The sequence below is a fragment of the Lepisosteus oculatus genome, chromosome 13 (assembly GCF_040954835.1).
Source record: "Lepisosteus oculatus isolate fLepOcu1 chromosome 13, fLepOcu1.hap2, whole genome shotgun sequence".
Classification (NCBI taxonomy): Eukaryota; Metazoa; Chordata; class Actinopteri; order Semionotiformes; family Lepisosteidae; genus Lepisosteus; species Lepisosteus oculatus.
The window spans coordinates 11829213-11845078 of NC_090708.1; the positions used below are offsets into that span (position 1 = coordinate 11829213).

Consider the following 15866-nt stretch of genomic DNA (forward strand, 5'->3'; position numbering starts at 1 on the left):
GAGTCAACTATACTTATTTGCAGAGCATTGATCATTTTGCCGTAATTTAAATGATGTTATAATATTGATAGTGTTCCAGATGTTACATAGGTACTGCATTCAAACTGCCCAGTTTTAAAATGAATTAGAAATGCAGCCTGGCCCTGCAAAATGACCTGAATGTAATTGATCCGTTTTTACAAATGTTTCATTGAAGCACTTGAGATATCTGATGGAAGGCGGTCCATAAAGTGCAGTGCTACATACTCACAGCAAAGTAGAATACAGGCCATCAGAGGTACAGTCACATAATTAAAAATACAGGCAAGAGTCTTGGCAGTCACCTCATTTAGGGTAAAACAGAAGAGCACTGACTGACCTTTATTGTTTCAGAATCTATTACACTGACACCTCGACCATAAAAGCCAGTCAGTGATTCTACATTGCTTGTGTTACTACAGAGAAATAAAATTATATATTGTTAATGGTGGGATGATTTTAACAGAAAAATATGTTCAGAGCATGATTGCATTTAAATGATCCTATTCGTTTATTGGGCTGCGGAAAGTGCCATATAATGCAGAATGCCGTGGCTGCAGAGTTTTGCCTCTTTATCTCTGAAGGATACCTTTGGAGTCTCTGCCCCTCAGGAGCAAGACCAGCGCTTCACCTTCCTCACCACTGGGGAAGACTCCTCTCGCCTGTATGTGAAGAAAACCATTGTTGTTGGAAACGTCTCCAAGTATGTACCTTGCAGTTCTTGCTGGAATCCCATACTCCTGGCAAATGTGTTAAGACAAGACAAATCTGGGAACAGGCCTGTACATACTTTTCTGTCCGAAGCTTTCAATGTCGATAACTGCTGGTAACACAGTTGACATCAGAAAGCCTGCGGTGAGATGAGAACATCGTTTGTTTTTTTATGGATTCCTAAGATAATAAAACTAAAATACAGAAATAAGATAAAGGGTGACTCCTAAAGGACTGATCACCAGTAGAAACGTGATTAATATAATAATTGCTTTGCTTTAATTACCTTTCTATCCCCTGTTTTGTATGTTTTTACTTAAAACCTAACCAGAGCTCATGATACTGTGTCACAATTGTACAAAATAACATGTGATCATTTTCTGAATATACTACATACATTTTGCAAGAATGCATTGCTTCATGCTACTATTATTAGTTTTTAGTTTTGTTTTCAGTTTGTATTGGATATTTAATGAGATTTTGTTTGAATCTTTTAGATAAAAAAAGTAGTGAGCCATTTTGTATTCTTTACATTAGAAATAGAAACATCAAATTGGAGCATGACTACATAAATTACACCAGATATAGTGCCAACTATATAGACAGTATAAAAGACATTTACAGTTCAAATAAATTTAAATTTTCAACAGCATTCAGAAAGTCTTTTTCTTTTTTGAAGATCAAAGTAGAAGAATCTCAAACAGAATATTTTCTTTTCATGTGCATCATTAAAAGCCTTGGTAATCAATATGAAAGCTAATGTTGTGCAGCATCTTTTGGAGTTTGTCAAAGACACCATATACTACTCCAATATATAAAAGTAGAAATTTTCTTACGGAAAAAAAACTTTTCTTTTTTGTTTTGATTAATAATTTCTTGCCACAGCAGTCTTAAAGGACTCTGGAATAAGACAAGATCCCACATGTCTCCAAACATGTAGTAGAAAACTTGTTCTAGTAACATGTTTTTGTGACTTTCGCAATAACATTCTCAAAAAGTTTCATAATTTAAGAGAGAATTTTGTATGAGACTTTTATATCATGATGTAAGTGTGTGCTTGTTGGTGGTGGAGATAGGGAGGTTAGAAGCAGCAGTCTGTAAAAGTGCACCCCAGTTACTATGAAGCTTTCTCCATTTCACTTATGGTTAAGAATAGCAGCATTATGATGTTGAGTTCTTTTAAAAAAGGAAGAAAGAAACTGAAGGATTTCAGAAGCTCTTATACAATCATGTGGAAACCATATGGTGATAGGAATGTGCACAGCCAGGCACTGCTTGGTAGAAGAATCACGTTTACCCTGATATAATGCCAGATGTGGGTTATATATACCTCCAGGGTATGCCAGACGCTTTCTCTTGAGTCCTGTCCCAATGCTGCCTGTTTTCGTTTCGAACTGCACAGTCAGACATGCATTGTCTTGTTACAGTTCAGCTGTTATAATTTGTTTCTGTGTTATTTTAAATCATGGGCCTGATATAAATACATGGAAGAGTGCAGACAGGGAAATAAATAAGAACAAAAATAAAGTTGTTACATAATATTAAACCGGCTTTACCTGGAAAAAAAGGTGCTTTAATGTTGTCATCTACATTGTGGTAGAATCTATTTATAAGGTAAATATTACTTGAGTGCTTCACGTAGTGAAATACTGCATTCTATACCATATCAGTTATTCAAATAACAGCCTGTAACGATGATTGAGTAGCATTTTAAGCAGAATATAGAGCGTCATATTAAACTGTTCACTTACATCAGGTTCCGGTACAATTTCTTAGAAGTACCCATGCATGTCTTGCGTTGTTTCTTTTGGACAGGATGCAGACTAGCTAGAATTCTTGGAACTTGTCTTTGTGTGAATGGCTGTTGACAGATAGTGCATAATGAGAATCATTGTCTCACATAATGATGATCTCACAAGATGTTTAATAAGTGTCTGATGTTATAAAGGATACGTCTTACACAATGTTTTGATTCATGAGTAGGGGACTGGATTCCTTTTACAAAGGCAAAATTCTTGTTTTGGTTGTTACTTTTTCCTTCATGTCATTTAGGCCTATGTCAATTAGAAGAACAGATCCTTGCACATTGAACATTCGTGACTCTTTGAAGATGCATGTTCTATTCTAAAGTTGATCACATTTCACATGAAACAAACTGCGTATGTTTTTGATGTTTTTTTGTACTGAAATGCTTGGTCGTATCTAAAACACTGCAACAAGTAAAACATTTCATCGACTGATGCTGATCAAGTAGCAGATGCGAGCAGTACAAGTCATGAACACCCAAATTTTAAGTTTTTTTCTCTTCTCTCTCAGGTACATACCACCAGATAAGAGGGAAGAAAATGACCAGTCAACACACAAGTGGATGGTTTATGTCAGGGGCTCCAGAAAAGAGCCCACCATCGATCACTTTGTCAAAAAAGTTTGGTTCTTCCTACATCCCAGTTACAAGCCCAATGATTTGGTGGAAGTCAGGTGTGTTCAGAAGAAGCCTCCAGGTCATTGGGATTGATTCCATCATTGGCCCTTTTTTAGGAAAAGGGGTGCTCAGTGAGGACGTTTGTGCTGTTTGCTTTCAGTTGTTTATTGATTGGCATATTTTTAAAGTGAATTGTTGAGGCTACATTTCCTTTCCAGCTGAAGATGTTTCAGTTGACAGAGAAGCTGTATTCTATAGAAATCTAAAACAATTCAGCCACAGTATAAGGATGTGTTTACATAGAAAAAAACAGTTCATTTTCATTGTATGACTTGCGGTTTCTTTTTTGAAGTTATTTGGACAATCCTGAGGGCAGAGATGCTTTTGTCACCAGGCCTATAGTTGATTGCAGTTTCAGTTTGTACTTATGAAAGATTCAGCAGCCACTCATTTAGTTTTTCTTGCTGACTAGAATTGCTCATTCATTCATGCTTAAACGTACTAGTACTTAGAAGGACTAGAAAGACTAGATACAGATAAAGAAAGACTAGATACAGGATAATGACAATAGTGCTTCTTGTCTGGGGAGACCCATTTGTTCTTGAAGACTGGAATTTGACCCCAAAAATGTCACAATAGTGCCAGCGGTCATCTTGAATAGTTCCTGCCGGTCACTAGGTTGTCTTTCTTAACATGATTCTGGACATTCCTCGCATACTCAGTTTGGTTTATTCTAGGCCATATTTTATTTAGTACTTTTTAGTGTCACAAGAATTCAAACTGTATTTAAGCTAACACTAAAAAAGCTTTATATTCTTATGTTCACACTGCCCTCAAGTGGCTTGTGAAGTCACAATCTTAAATTCTTCCATGATACTAATCATGTAAGGTTTGCACGTAATGGTTACATATATCTAGATATGTTACTTACATAACTAGTATACAAATATTTACGGGAACTAAATATAATGAGAGAACCCATATGTATGCAAGAAAACCCAGCATTATGTACTGAAGAAAAAAACATTTACCTTCTAAAATAAGCATTACCAGTGTAATGGTAGCAAGGCATATACAGAGGGTCTCCGATATTTGTTATAAGAAAGTAACTTATAGCAAGATAAGATATATGGGGAAAGTTTTCCCAATAAGAAAAATGTAAGTATGAAGGGTTGGGGATGTTAAGGGCATAAACTTAAATTCACCTTAAATCAGAGAGGTTTTTCCTATAAGAATGAATGGAATAGAGTAGGGTTTGGGACTAAGTGTCGATTGTAGCTACCCAAATACAGTACACGTAAATGCAAGTGATTTTTTTAACTGCAGCCCCAATAGCTTGACAACATTATTGAGGTAAACATATTTCAGAGTGAATTATAACAGGGACCCCTTCTGTACTGTATGTACACCAGTGGTACATTTACATACATTCCCCTGTACATTGTTAAGAAATATTAACTATTACACAGCAAGGTTAACAGTGATCTGCCCCAGCCACTGGCTCGCTAATGTAAAAAGACCAGGAGATCATGCCATTCCAGGACAGGCCTCTCTAGAAAGCAAGCCTTATTTTAATGACACAGCATGTTGATCTTAAATGGGTCCTGTTTCATTTTCAATGAAAACTCTTTTAGAAGTTTGCTGTGGGTGAGTGTTTAACTTAAACCATTAAGCCTCAGGATTCAGTTTTCAGGGTCTGTCATATCTGATTTTCTATATTTTTTTTCTTTTTTCTTTTCAATACTCTTAAATACTCATTTGAAGTGTGCCTTGTTAGTTCCTTGATATATGTGGCTTCCTATCTCAATTCCGTTTTCTGTGCTGTTACATTTTTCACCTCTTAGGGATTATGTGCAGTTTCGTATCTTTGTTTTCAAAGTGTTTCAAAGTACTGATAAGCTAGCTGGAAACTCAATGAAAGCAGCATTTTTGTGTGCAACATTTTGTGAACTTAGAGCAGAACAAATAAAGAGCAGGGCACAAGAAAAAGGAACAGGTACTATCCAGGCAAATGCCCCCAAAAAAGCTTAGCCAAACACTTTCGTTGTTGGGTAAATCAAACAGACAGTGGTGGTCGGGAAATGCTCTGATTTTCAAGGTTTAGTAAGTAAACCTTGACTGTGTCTTTGAATTTGGCTTTTAAAATTGTGAGTGCGATCAATCACAGCTTTGGCCCTGAGACGTATCTTTACTGCTCTGTAATTGACAGCTGAGTGTCGTGCTTTGTTGATGTCTTTGTGCCACAGTGAGCCACCTTTCCACCTGACCCGGCGAGGCTGGGGGGAGTTTCCCGTTCGAGTGCAGATACACTTCAAGGACCCCCGAAACAAACGCATCGATATCATTCACCATCTGAAGGTAGGGCGACCGCTGTTGGGAAAATCAAGTCTGCTGTCTCTGTTTCCGCTGGCATTTCGCATTCTTAAAAGAGAGGATGTGTGCAGCGTGGGATCAGCAGGGGTCACCGAGAAAGACAGTACCATTAGTAAACTACTGCATTGACTTTTGTACAGTAAATGAAGTACAAAAGAAAAAATGAAAGCAAAACGGGAAAATGCAGACAATCCTGTTGAGAGCCAGTATGTAATGAAAGTCAGATAAATATCTATTAGGCAGTTTTTAATATATTCTTTGTCTGCTGAAATCCACCTAAAAGTGTACGTATTTTTATTTGAATATACTAACTTGTTATAATGACATATTCATTTCTTGTTGCTGTTTGCGTGGAATACATTTATATTAGTCTGTGTTGCTGTTCTTTTTTGCAGTTTCAATTAGCTGCCTTCTAGGCAAGGCAGTTTGTTTCTCTGAAGTAGAGCTGCTCACCTGATTATTCCCCTTGCTTTTCTTTTCACACAGCTTGACAGAACTTACACTGGTCTGCAGACCCTTGGTGCAGAAACGGTAAGGTGCCGTGAGCTGGAGGCCGAACAGTTTGATCATGTTATGCCTAAAATATGCAGCCATAGACCTTTCCTTGTTTTGTAGCATCTGATTTATCGGTTTTGTTCTCTGTTTTGATATTAGTCAATTAACACTACACGGCCTACAAGGTTCTCCTAGGATTTCCTGGCCTCGAACTTCATAAAGACTATTGTGTACCTAAAAAGCATAAACAGTGGTCTCAGGTGACATTCGTTTTAATCTGTGTGATGATTCATAGAGTGTGGTGATTATTGTGACCTTGTTTTTATGTAAAAGCATAAAAACAAAAGCATTAGAAAAAAACCTCACCAGTTGGCTAGGCGGTACTGAAAGATGCTGGTCAAGTTTTAACCTCAGAATGAAACGAAGCAAGCTGCTAAAAACTGAAATCTGAAACTGAAGCATGTGTTCCTAATTAGTCCTTGCAGCTGCAAATGACTGGGTGACTTGGAAGAGCCAAACCATCTCATTGTGAAAACATCCTTTCTTGTTGTCTTCAACTTGTGTTGTGTATCGCTTGGGAACGAACTTCAGTCACACCCTTCACTTGTGTTACTGCATACTCTGACTTCCTACATCTCCTTTCCTTTCTTTGTTCCTCCCTGGCCTTCATAAGAACTTGATCTCTTATTTTCAACTTTCCTTCCAGTCTTTTTCAGTCCTCTTCCCATTTTCTGCCCTCTTTCACTCTTCCCTCTCTTTCATTCTCTGCCCTTCCAGTTTTCCGTTAGTGGCGTTTTAACAGGACAGTGCTGTGCTGCCCACCCAATAGTAACAAACACAATACCCTCTTCATTTACACAATCAAAACTCTTTCTTCACCTCTCTCTTTTTGCCCGGGAGGTGGTGGACGTGGAGCTGCACCGAAACTCCCTGGGGGAGGACTTCTTCCCTTTCCCCTGCTCTTCCTCCCGCCAGCCAGCATCTGCTCAGCCCGATACCCCCTCCTCCGCTCCCCAGACTCCCGGGCCCTCGGCAGGCCGCTCGTCCTCCCCGGTCCGCCTCACTCAGGACTCACTCAGCACGGCAGAGAAAGGTGAGCAGGTGTCCGCGTGGAAGGCTCTTCATTTCAGCCCTTGTTTTTCGCTGGGATTCCTACCGTAACGTTTTTTTCTGGGGAAAACGAATGCATGGAGGAAATGATTTCTCAAGTGAAGCAGTGATAAAGTAGGTGGTGCCCTGTGTGCTTATCAGACTTCAGTGTGGAGTATATTATTTCTTTGGGATAGTCAATTGTTTTTGCCCCCTCCTGTTTTGATTTTTCTCTTCGCCAAAGTTGAAAAGCCAATTCCTGTTAAATCTAGGGGTGAAGATAATGTCTTGAGACACACAGCAGTTTTTCGCCTACTTGATAAAAACAGATTGCATTTTAATGTGCAAACTGTAAGAGATCTTTGTTGATTAATTATCACTGTCCATAGAGCTAATGTGTGATTTTTTTTTCATGACTCATATCTCCAATATGTGAAATTTAATACTGAAATTCCATTCTACTATTCCACAGTAGCATCTGAAAAGATGTTATTTATATTGGAGGTAATTCTTTGGACATGCATGTCACTGCCAGCACAGAGCTAAACTTTAAATTGCTCACTTCAGTCCTCTTTTATAGGTTTTTCTAAGGGTATTTTTTCACAGAATTGTGTTCATTATTGCAAAACCTAATTGATGCAGAGCTCTGTTTTAAGCAGAAAGCACATGATGTTCAAAAACTAGGAAGACACACAAATGGAGTTGGTAGGAACCTCTTCATAAATAGCTGTGTAAGGTCACAATGTTAAAAGGCCATGTGAAAATTGGAGTGGACAGGGCTCTGGACTTAATACTTTGTTCTGGGGGTTCATATTCCAGGTGGGACATTACTGATGTACCCCTGAGCAAGGAACTTCACTTGCTTTGCTCTAGTTAATGCCTAGGTGTATAAATGGGTAGAAATGTAAGTGACATATGAGAAATACATGGGCAACATAAATTAATACTACAGTATGATGTTCAAATGCATAATAAGAGATAGCAAGCTGTGGAATGTTCAGAAATTGCTCATATTTCAAAGCCTTTTCAGAATAATGTCCCACTGTCTTCATCTTAGTCTTCTCTATTTCCAAAATTAACATTGCTGTATGCTAATAAGGATGATTTATGAAAGGCTGTTAATCTTGCAATTAGTAGTGTCAGACAGCAAAGAGTAAAACAGAAAAGGTATGAATTAACTTGATCTCTTCACCTGCCAAAGGTTTACTTCATTGGTGATTCAGCAGCAGGTTGAAAATCCTGGAGCATATTAATCTACAGTTATGAAGTCATGTTCTCCAACAAACAGCTTACTTACTTTCTGTCTCCTTTAGGATTCCCTATCAAAAGTGAAGCTGGCAGATCCACTGGCTACACCCTCCTCTCCTCAGAGCGCACACCAACTCGGCCCAAAGCCACTGAGAAAATCACTCTTGGTTCCCATGGGAACTCTGCCTTTCAACCAATCACAGCAAGCTGTAAAATCGTGCCGCAGGGACAGGCACCCAACCCTGCGGAGTCCCCTGGGAAGTCTTTCCAGCCAATCACTATGAGCTGCAAGATTGTATCAGGTACCCAAGTTCTCTTGAAGCAGGTGTGTCGTCTTATATTGGTTAAAAGTAAATCACTTTTAAGTTACTTTGCTTCAAGCGTGTTGTATTACATTTGTTGAATGTGATGCTGCCCTGTTGATACTCTTGTTTTTTATTATTCTTCATGCTTGTCTAGTAATAATTCTAAAAACCTCACAGAGGACCTTCCTAGACTCTTGTGCAGGATGTTTACACAAGAGAAAAAAACTTCAGTACAGAACTAGAAACCCTGTTGGTGACTCACTCAGATCTTTTGCTGACCAAATTCTTCTTTTTCTTTTTTTTAACAGTTCTTCTAGCTTCCTTATCTGTTGTAATGTAATCCTTTATGTATTTATAAAAACATGTTTACAGTTGTGAGCATAGGACAATTCTTTTGGGATCAGTTCTTTCAGCACTCTGCAGTTTTGATTGTGTATACTAATAAAACGAAGTGCTTGAAGGCCACTAGCTTGGACATCTGGTTTCTAATTTAGAAAGTAGTTACTTGTGCCCTATACTACTTGATGAAAGGAACAAATTAAATTATTCAACCTGTAACAGACTGTGGCATTTCACTTGAGATATTTAAAAGATCACATAAAGTAGCTTCTTCTCCACTTGGGTATTATCCACCAAATGATGTAGGCTGACCTGGGGAGTGGAGTGGAAGCTATTTGGTAAAAAAAAAAAGTAAATGCTTGCAGTAACAAATAACACAGCAGACCTAAACAACCTGGTTAGGATGGACAGGACGGCCATCTCCTGGTTGGGCTTACCATCTTGCCCAAGACCAGTCAGTGAAGCTGCTGACTACAGTGGGCTTATTGAATGCTTGTCTTTATTTCTTTCTGTGCTCCAGGCTCTCCCATCTCCACCCCCAGTCATTCCCCCCTACCCCGCACCCCCACCTCCACCCCAGTGCACATGAAGCCGGCTTCCTCTGTCATCAACAACCCCTACATCATCGTGGACAAGCCTGGGCAGGGCATTGGCATGGCATCCTCGGCTGCAGGTACCGCAAGGCCTTCTCACTATTGCAGTGCTGCAGCAGCTACCCCTAGCTGACATTTTAACACCTCTCTCATCTTAGAGACCGTATCCTGCTGGTTTATCATTAGAAGATGTCTATATTCTTTTTTTCTGTTGCCCTGTATCCATGTGTGTCCCCACAATCTGCCATCAACAGACCTAATTTTTCCTTTTTCTCCGTTATGTATGTTTTTTCATTGTTTATTTGATCTGCCTACTATGTTTCATCTACTGTATATATCTATCTTGGTATGACCGTGTACCATCGATTTAACCTAATGTACTGTATCTAACATGTTTGAGTAATGCTAAACCAAACACTTCAAAAGCAATATTTCTCCCAGACTAAGTGGCACATGTGTGTTTGTTTTGTTACTGTAAGCTGACTAAGGTTTCTTCACTGTGTACGTCTCAGCACTTTAGGAAACCTTTACTGAGGGGTAGGTTCAGGAAAAAAACTATGCATATCTGCATACTCATCCATCTTAAATGTCCTGATGCAGAAAAAAATGAGACTCAATCGTGTTTCCAGCTCTTTTCGCTTTTGGTTTTTAAAAGACACTCAACTCAGCTGTGCAAAGCTGCATCCCATACATGGGCTCCACAATTTTAGTGTACCTGTCCTGCTCTCCTTACAATTTCTTAGTTTTAAAGCACTGTACAGAAATAAAAAAATATGAATGCATTAAAGAGCAAGCTTGCACAGAGCCAGAGCAGCTGTCCTTTGTCAGTTATGGAGAGTGATAAACATGCCTTTGGAAACTTGTTTTTAAAAAACAGTCTTTATTCTAAGCCCACAAAAATGATAACATGCAGTGAGAAAGCACTGTTCTGAAGGTTTCTATGGCTACAAGCCTGCTGCTTGCTGCGGCCTGGTGACAGGGAGAGATTAAAGAGGATAGATGAGAGTCCTAAAGGAACTGCTCTTGGTGGGTATTAAAGACTTACAATGAGGGAGGTAGGCAACAGGCTCACAACAGTATCATAGTTTCATTTTGTAGCTGTTAGGGGTTTTCTTGATTCTACATACTCCTCACAATGATCCACTTCAGTCACCTGCCTTTGGAAAATTGGTTACATCTATGCTGTAGTCCTACATGAATATAGTGTGATTTGAAGCAGCTGATAAAGCATTTTCTTTATTTTGAAAGTTGTGCATGACAAACAGTTAAACGGCCCTTCTGTGTGTATTTTTGGTACTTGAACTGTACTTGTATCACTCCCTGGGGAATCGCATTAATGTGGAATTTTCCACAGAATTACTTGTCTACTGTGAAATCAGTTAAATATATATATATTACCAATAAGTTACATAACTCATGAACTTGCATTAAAATAATTTTCTCATGTATTTCAACATTTTGGTGGGAGTAAAGGGTCCTGTGGAAAATTGTCTTGCTAATTTAGAACAATACATATGTTGTGGAAACCGGGAACTATCTTTGATTCTGAGAGCCTGGAGCTCCTGTAGGATCCTTAAATTCCACCAAACAAGTTGTTGTCCTTCCCAGTTCAAGAGGGAATTCTGAAATAAAAAGATGTTGAGAGAAGCTTTTGTGATAAACACATACTGCATTTTTTTGGGACAGCTAATAGTTCAGTTTTGTGATTCTTTGCCACAGGAAGTCCGACAGGCAAGCAGTCCAGCTCCCCCCAGGTGTCTCAGGGAGCACGATCACCAGCACCCAAAGTCCACGGCACCAGCTTCATCACGTCGGGAGTGAAGGTAAGCTCCCAGGCTCAATGATGGTTTGTTAAAAACCCTTTGTAGGAATTAAAAAGTCTTTAATCTGAATTAGGAGGAATAAGGTGCATAGATAAAATCTGACTAAACGTTTGTTTACTTTTAACACCAATACCAACATTTTGAAATTGAAAAAGAACACTGACGATTATTATGGTGATGCTTTTACTTTTTAACTTATTTCACAAGTCTTCTTAACTGTGCATGGTTTTACGGTGTATCAGTGTACAGTTTACAGTGTATCATCTCTTGCAAGGTGTATAATCTTTCGTCTTCTCGGCTTTACATGGGGGCGCAGTTTGCCTAGTTTAGCTTTTAGTTTTTGCTGTGTTTGTCCGAAACCTCTTCAAAATGGCGCAGTGACAAAGGAGCACTGCATCCTTGACATGTGCTAGACTTGAGAAGTTGGTATGAGAAATAAAGGCTGGGCCTCTCCTGTAGTAAATATGGAGAAAACTTCACATTTTATTGAAATGCAGTGCCCTCTACTGGATAGTTGCTTGGTGAGACTATGGGGTAACAATTTAAGATACGCCCTGTCACCTCTGACTAAGTAATGTGCTATACTGTATGTATGATGTGGCTACTGGTATAAAAGGTGGATCTAAATAATTCTTGCAAATAAGCAATGCCCTTTTGCCCATCTTCCCCCTTTCCTATGTTACAGCATCATACAAAATATGAAAGGTATAAGTTTCCACTTACAGTACATTAATATTACGTTTGGTGCTCTTGTTTCTCAATGTTTAGTACTGAAACTAAAGGCATTTGACTCTTATTGACATCATGCCCATAGCAATAAGTGGTGATGTGTTGTAATACAGACATAAAAACATGCTGGGAATGGCCTGTCGAATCTTTATTGATTGTTGTGCCTTATCCAGAGAAAGCAATGGAAGCCTCTTTCTGTTGATGACAGAAAGGGATCCTTAATTTAGCACAGTGAAGATGCCACACTGAACTTTTAAAGAGGATCAGCAACAGCAGCTGCCTGACTGCAGGCTGTCCTGAAACCTTTAGGGTTGTGACTGAGTCACTGTTATTTATAGTTGCTTCACATGCCTTTTTTCCAAAATACCAAATGACTGAGATGATGTATCAGATTTTTCAGTTTTCTTTTGCATTATGTACACAATACTAAAGGAAAAGTAAGAATTTATATTTCTGTTTTTCACTGATATTATAAAGTGTGAAGCATACAGCCTTCACTATAGACCAACATAGGGACAAATTGTTTCCTCCTTATCCTAAACCTACAATCTGTTATCTAAACACATTTATCAACCATGAAATACAGTTTATATGCATGTTCTTCTTTGCATATTTCTCTTCTCGTATCTTTTAACTGGAGAAAGCCCGGTGCTTGCTGGTCATGATTGCGTCCTGTTTGTTTTGTTGGCAGGAAGAATCACTGTTTGCAGCCATGCCACCTCTCTGTCCGATTGGAAGCCAGTCCAAGGTTCAGAGCACAAAGCCTTTGTCCGGGGGACTGGGTGCCTTCACAAAGGTGAGCCAGCAAATCAGCTGTATTAAGAGGTTGGAAAAAATCGCACAGGCCCTGTAGTGCTTTGGAAGTAACGTGGCAAAAAAGTATGTCACAGAATGCAAAAACAAAACAAAAGTAATTGGTGATCTTACTTGTCATTTTAATTTGTTGATAATAACTTTTGGGTTTTTGCTTTATTAAAGTCTTAGAATTATTCATTTACACATTTCTTTACAAGAGCAATAAATATATGAGAAATTAAGGGAATGCTTTTGAGGCTTTTGGAGAAAAAGTCCCTTTAAGGAAAAGTTGAAAATGAAAAAAGATCTATAAAGGTCTATTGAATTATTTTCTTGATTTTAAAAAAACATCAGCCATATAGCAGTTGCACATAACTATAAACATGCTTTCGGGGGAAACTAATTTAGTGCATTCTAAGGAAGGGGTACTTTATATTTCACAGTGCAATCCTAGATTGATTTATTTTGATCATTCCATCTAATGTCCTAATGTTTTCCAGTTTCCCAAGCAATTACCCAGGCACAAGTAAATTATCTTGAGTTTCTGACTATTGTGAAGTTGCTTTTACATTTTTTAAGAAGGAATTAGTTTGATCAGCTGGACAATCTTCTTTAGAGAATCTTACTGAAACATCACTGCTATGGTCCTATGCACTGTATATCCAGATGTTGTTTTACATTTCAGTGTCCATGTGAAACGCATATGGAATCAGTGTAAATATATGGTAAATAAATTGTGTAAACAGAGCTGTTGAAACATATAGTCTTGACCACTGATAATGTTGGTGTTTAAATATAAAAATATATTATATTTATTACAATTAGTTTTTTTACATTTGAGTCCTATATAACTGTCATAGCATGTGCTTATAATACAAGTAATTAGATCGCCTGTGTATTTCACTTGATGACATGATAGTTTATACAAGCATGAGTGAATGGAACTATAGCTATTTTCTAAAAATTATTTATTTAATAATGTTTCTTTATTGATTAATGTGCAGAAAAGTCAATTCAAGAAAAGTAATGCATGTGTTTACAGTTGTTTTATGACTTTGTAGAACTGTTTTTATTTTTGGTCGAAACAAGTTGACCTTTTTTTTCTAGTGTATCCCTGAGTCCAAACTCACTGCCAGTTTTGGCATAATCTTGTCTTGTTCATTCTGGGTTGAGCTACATAGGAGCTTTTGAAGTTTTCTGTTGCTGCTAATGTCTTTCTTTTATCGCCACAGACTAATAAACCAGATGCTATCTTGGGCACATGTATGTGCCATTCACATCAAAAGCTATATAAGTAGGACATCTCCTCAGTGATGTTCTCTGCAGAGAATAACTTGATTCCCTTTAGGAAACATTGAATCCTGGAACCAGTATCTAATTGCTCTTCCCTTGTGAAGATGAAATATTGTCCTGTCTGTAACCTTTGCAGCACTAATGACGTGGGTGTCAGCATGACCCACTACAGAATGACAAGATTTAACATGAGTTGAGGATCCAAAAATAAAGCTTTACATGTTGGATTTTGCAGAGATTTGCATATCAGCTCACAGGAGAGTTGACTTTAGCTTGTCTTTTCTGTAAAGACAGTATTCATCTCACCAAATACTGTATTCATGTCTGCCCCTACAACCAAAACATTGTTTTTTCTTTTTTATTTTTACTTTTCAGTGTTGAATTGTCCCTTTTTAGCTTGCGCTGTGACACATTTTCCCCTTGTAACTTCTGGTCATAAATTTAAGGATTAAAGAGTTGTTTTTTTTTAAAAAAAGAGCTTAGGGTTGACATTAAATGGACAAGTATTCTAGTGTGAATAACTCCAGGTGATTGGCTGTATGCAATGTGTGAAAAAAGAATGCATATCGCAGTGTGAAAGTGGGCTAGCGTGACCCTGGGCTCTCTCTGTTTTTCAGGTCATTATTAAACAGGAGCCCGGGGAGGCTCCTCAACAGCAGCAACAGCAGCAGATGCTTGTTTCCACGGCAACCTCACAGCAGCCGGCACAGCAGTTTGTCGCAGTGAAGGGTGGTCACATGATTGCTGTGTCACCACAGAAACAGACCAGTGCTGCTGGTGCTGGAGCCACACAGAACAAGGTCCATCATCTTTCTCAACTGTCTCTGAAGTCTCTTGTCATGTACACACCATCCTGATGAGTCAAATGAGAGGGATAGTGTTGCCGGTTGTTCCAGAATTTTAGTTTTCATGATTTTCATGTATTTCTAACTCCCACGCGTTCAAAAACCAAACTGCCTATCCATTTAAAGGAGTTTTAGTATACAGAAGTTGCTATTGGTGATGTATCTTGCTTCGAACAGATGGCAGGCTTGCTTCCACTGGTATTAACAATAAATGGCCGATGCGTAGGTCAGACCTCAAACTTACAACCTCTGCACATTTTATATTCATGTAATCGAGCACTTGAAGCCGTGATGAAAAATCAATTAAGCTTTGCTAACGTCTGAAAATAATTAAGGTGCAGTGGCACAAAAACCCGGGGCCTTCCATTCAGGGACTGGAGCTGAAAATGACTAACCTTAATAGCTGTGTACTAGTAATACCATGTGCCATGTAATAGTAAAAGAAAATAGTCACACAAAATATTAGTGAATATATTGTACATGAAAATAGTTTATTCATGTTAAATCCTGTAAGTGTTATTTTTTGTTTCAGAAGTAACAAGGTATGGTAGGGGATGTTCAAACCCTTTTTTTTCTTTTTATTACAGTGGTTCAGAAGCCTGCTTCAGGCAACATCAAAATAAGTCCATCCCCCCACTTGCTGATGTTCATGTTTGTGTCAGATCCTTATAGACTGTTGCATAATTCCCCTGACTCCTCTGGAATACTGATTCAGCTTATTTTCATTAAGGATTACTTAATGCGTACCTGCAAAACGTGTGGAGCATTTAAAAAAAGTGCTGAAGATG

At 38.4% G+C, this 15866-nt stretch overlaps 1 protein-coding gene across 4 annotated transcripts in view; it reads left to right on the plus strand.

Annotated features, from left to right (window-relative positions):
- The window catches only part of yeats2 (YEATS domain containing 2), a 46121-nt gene that overhangs the window by 11138 nt on the left and 19117 nt on the right, over positions 1-15866 (plus strand). For 3 of the 4 annotated variants that reach the window (XM_015361288.2, XM_069197358.1, XM_015361289.2), the window contains 10 exons: positions 603-721; positions 3046-3207; positions 5398-5509; positions 6011-6055; positions 6920-7112; positions 8422-8658; positions 9521-9673; positions 11313-11416; positions 12837-12941; positions 14851-15033. In XM_015361288.2, the coding sequence (XP_015216774.2) occupies positions 603-721; positions 3046-3207; positions 5398-5509; positions 6011-6055; positions 6920-7112; positions 8422-8658; positions 9521-9673; positions 11313-11416; positions 12837-12941; positions 14851-15033 (1413 nt within the window). The remainder of the gene's footprint in view (positions 1-602; positions 722-3045; positions 3208-5397; positions 5510-6010; positions 6056-6919; positions 7113-8421; positions 8659-9520; positions 9674-11312; positions 11417-12836; positions 12942-14850; positions 15034-15866) is intronic. The other variant, XM_069197359.1, reaches the window with a different exon arrangement.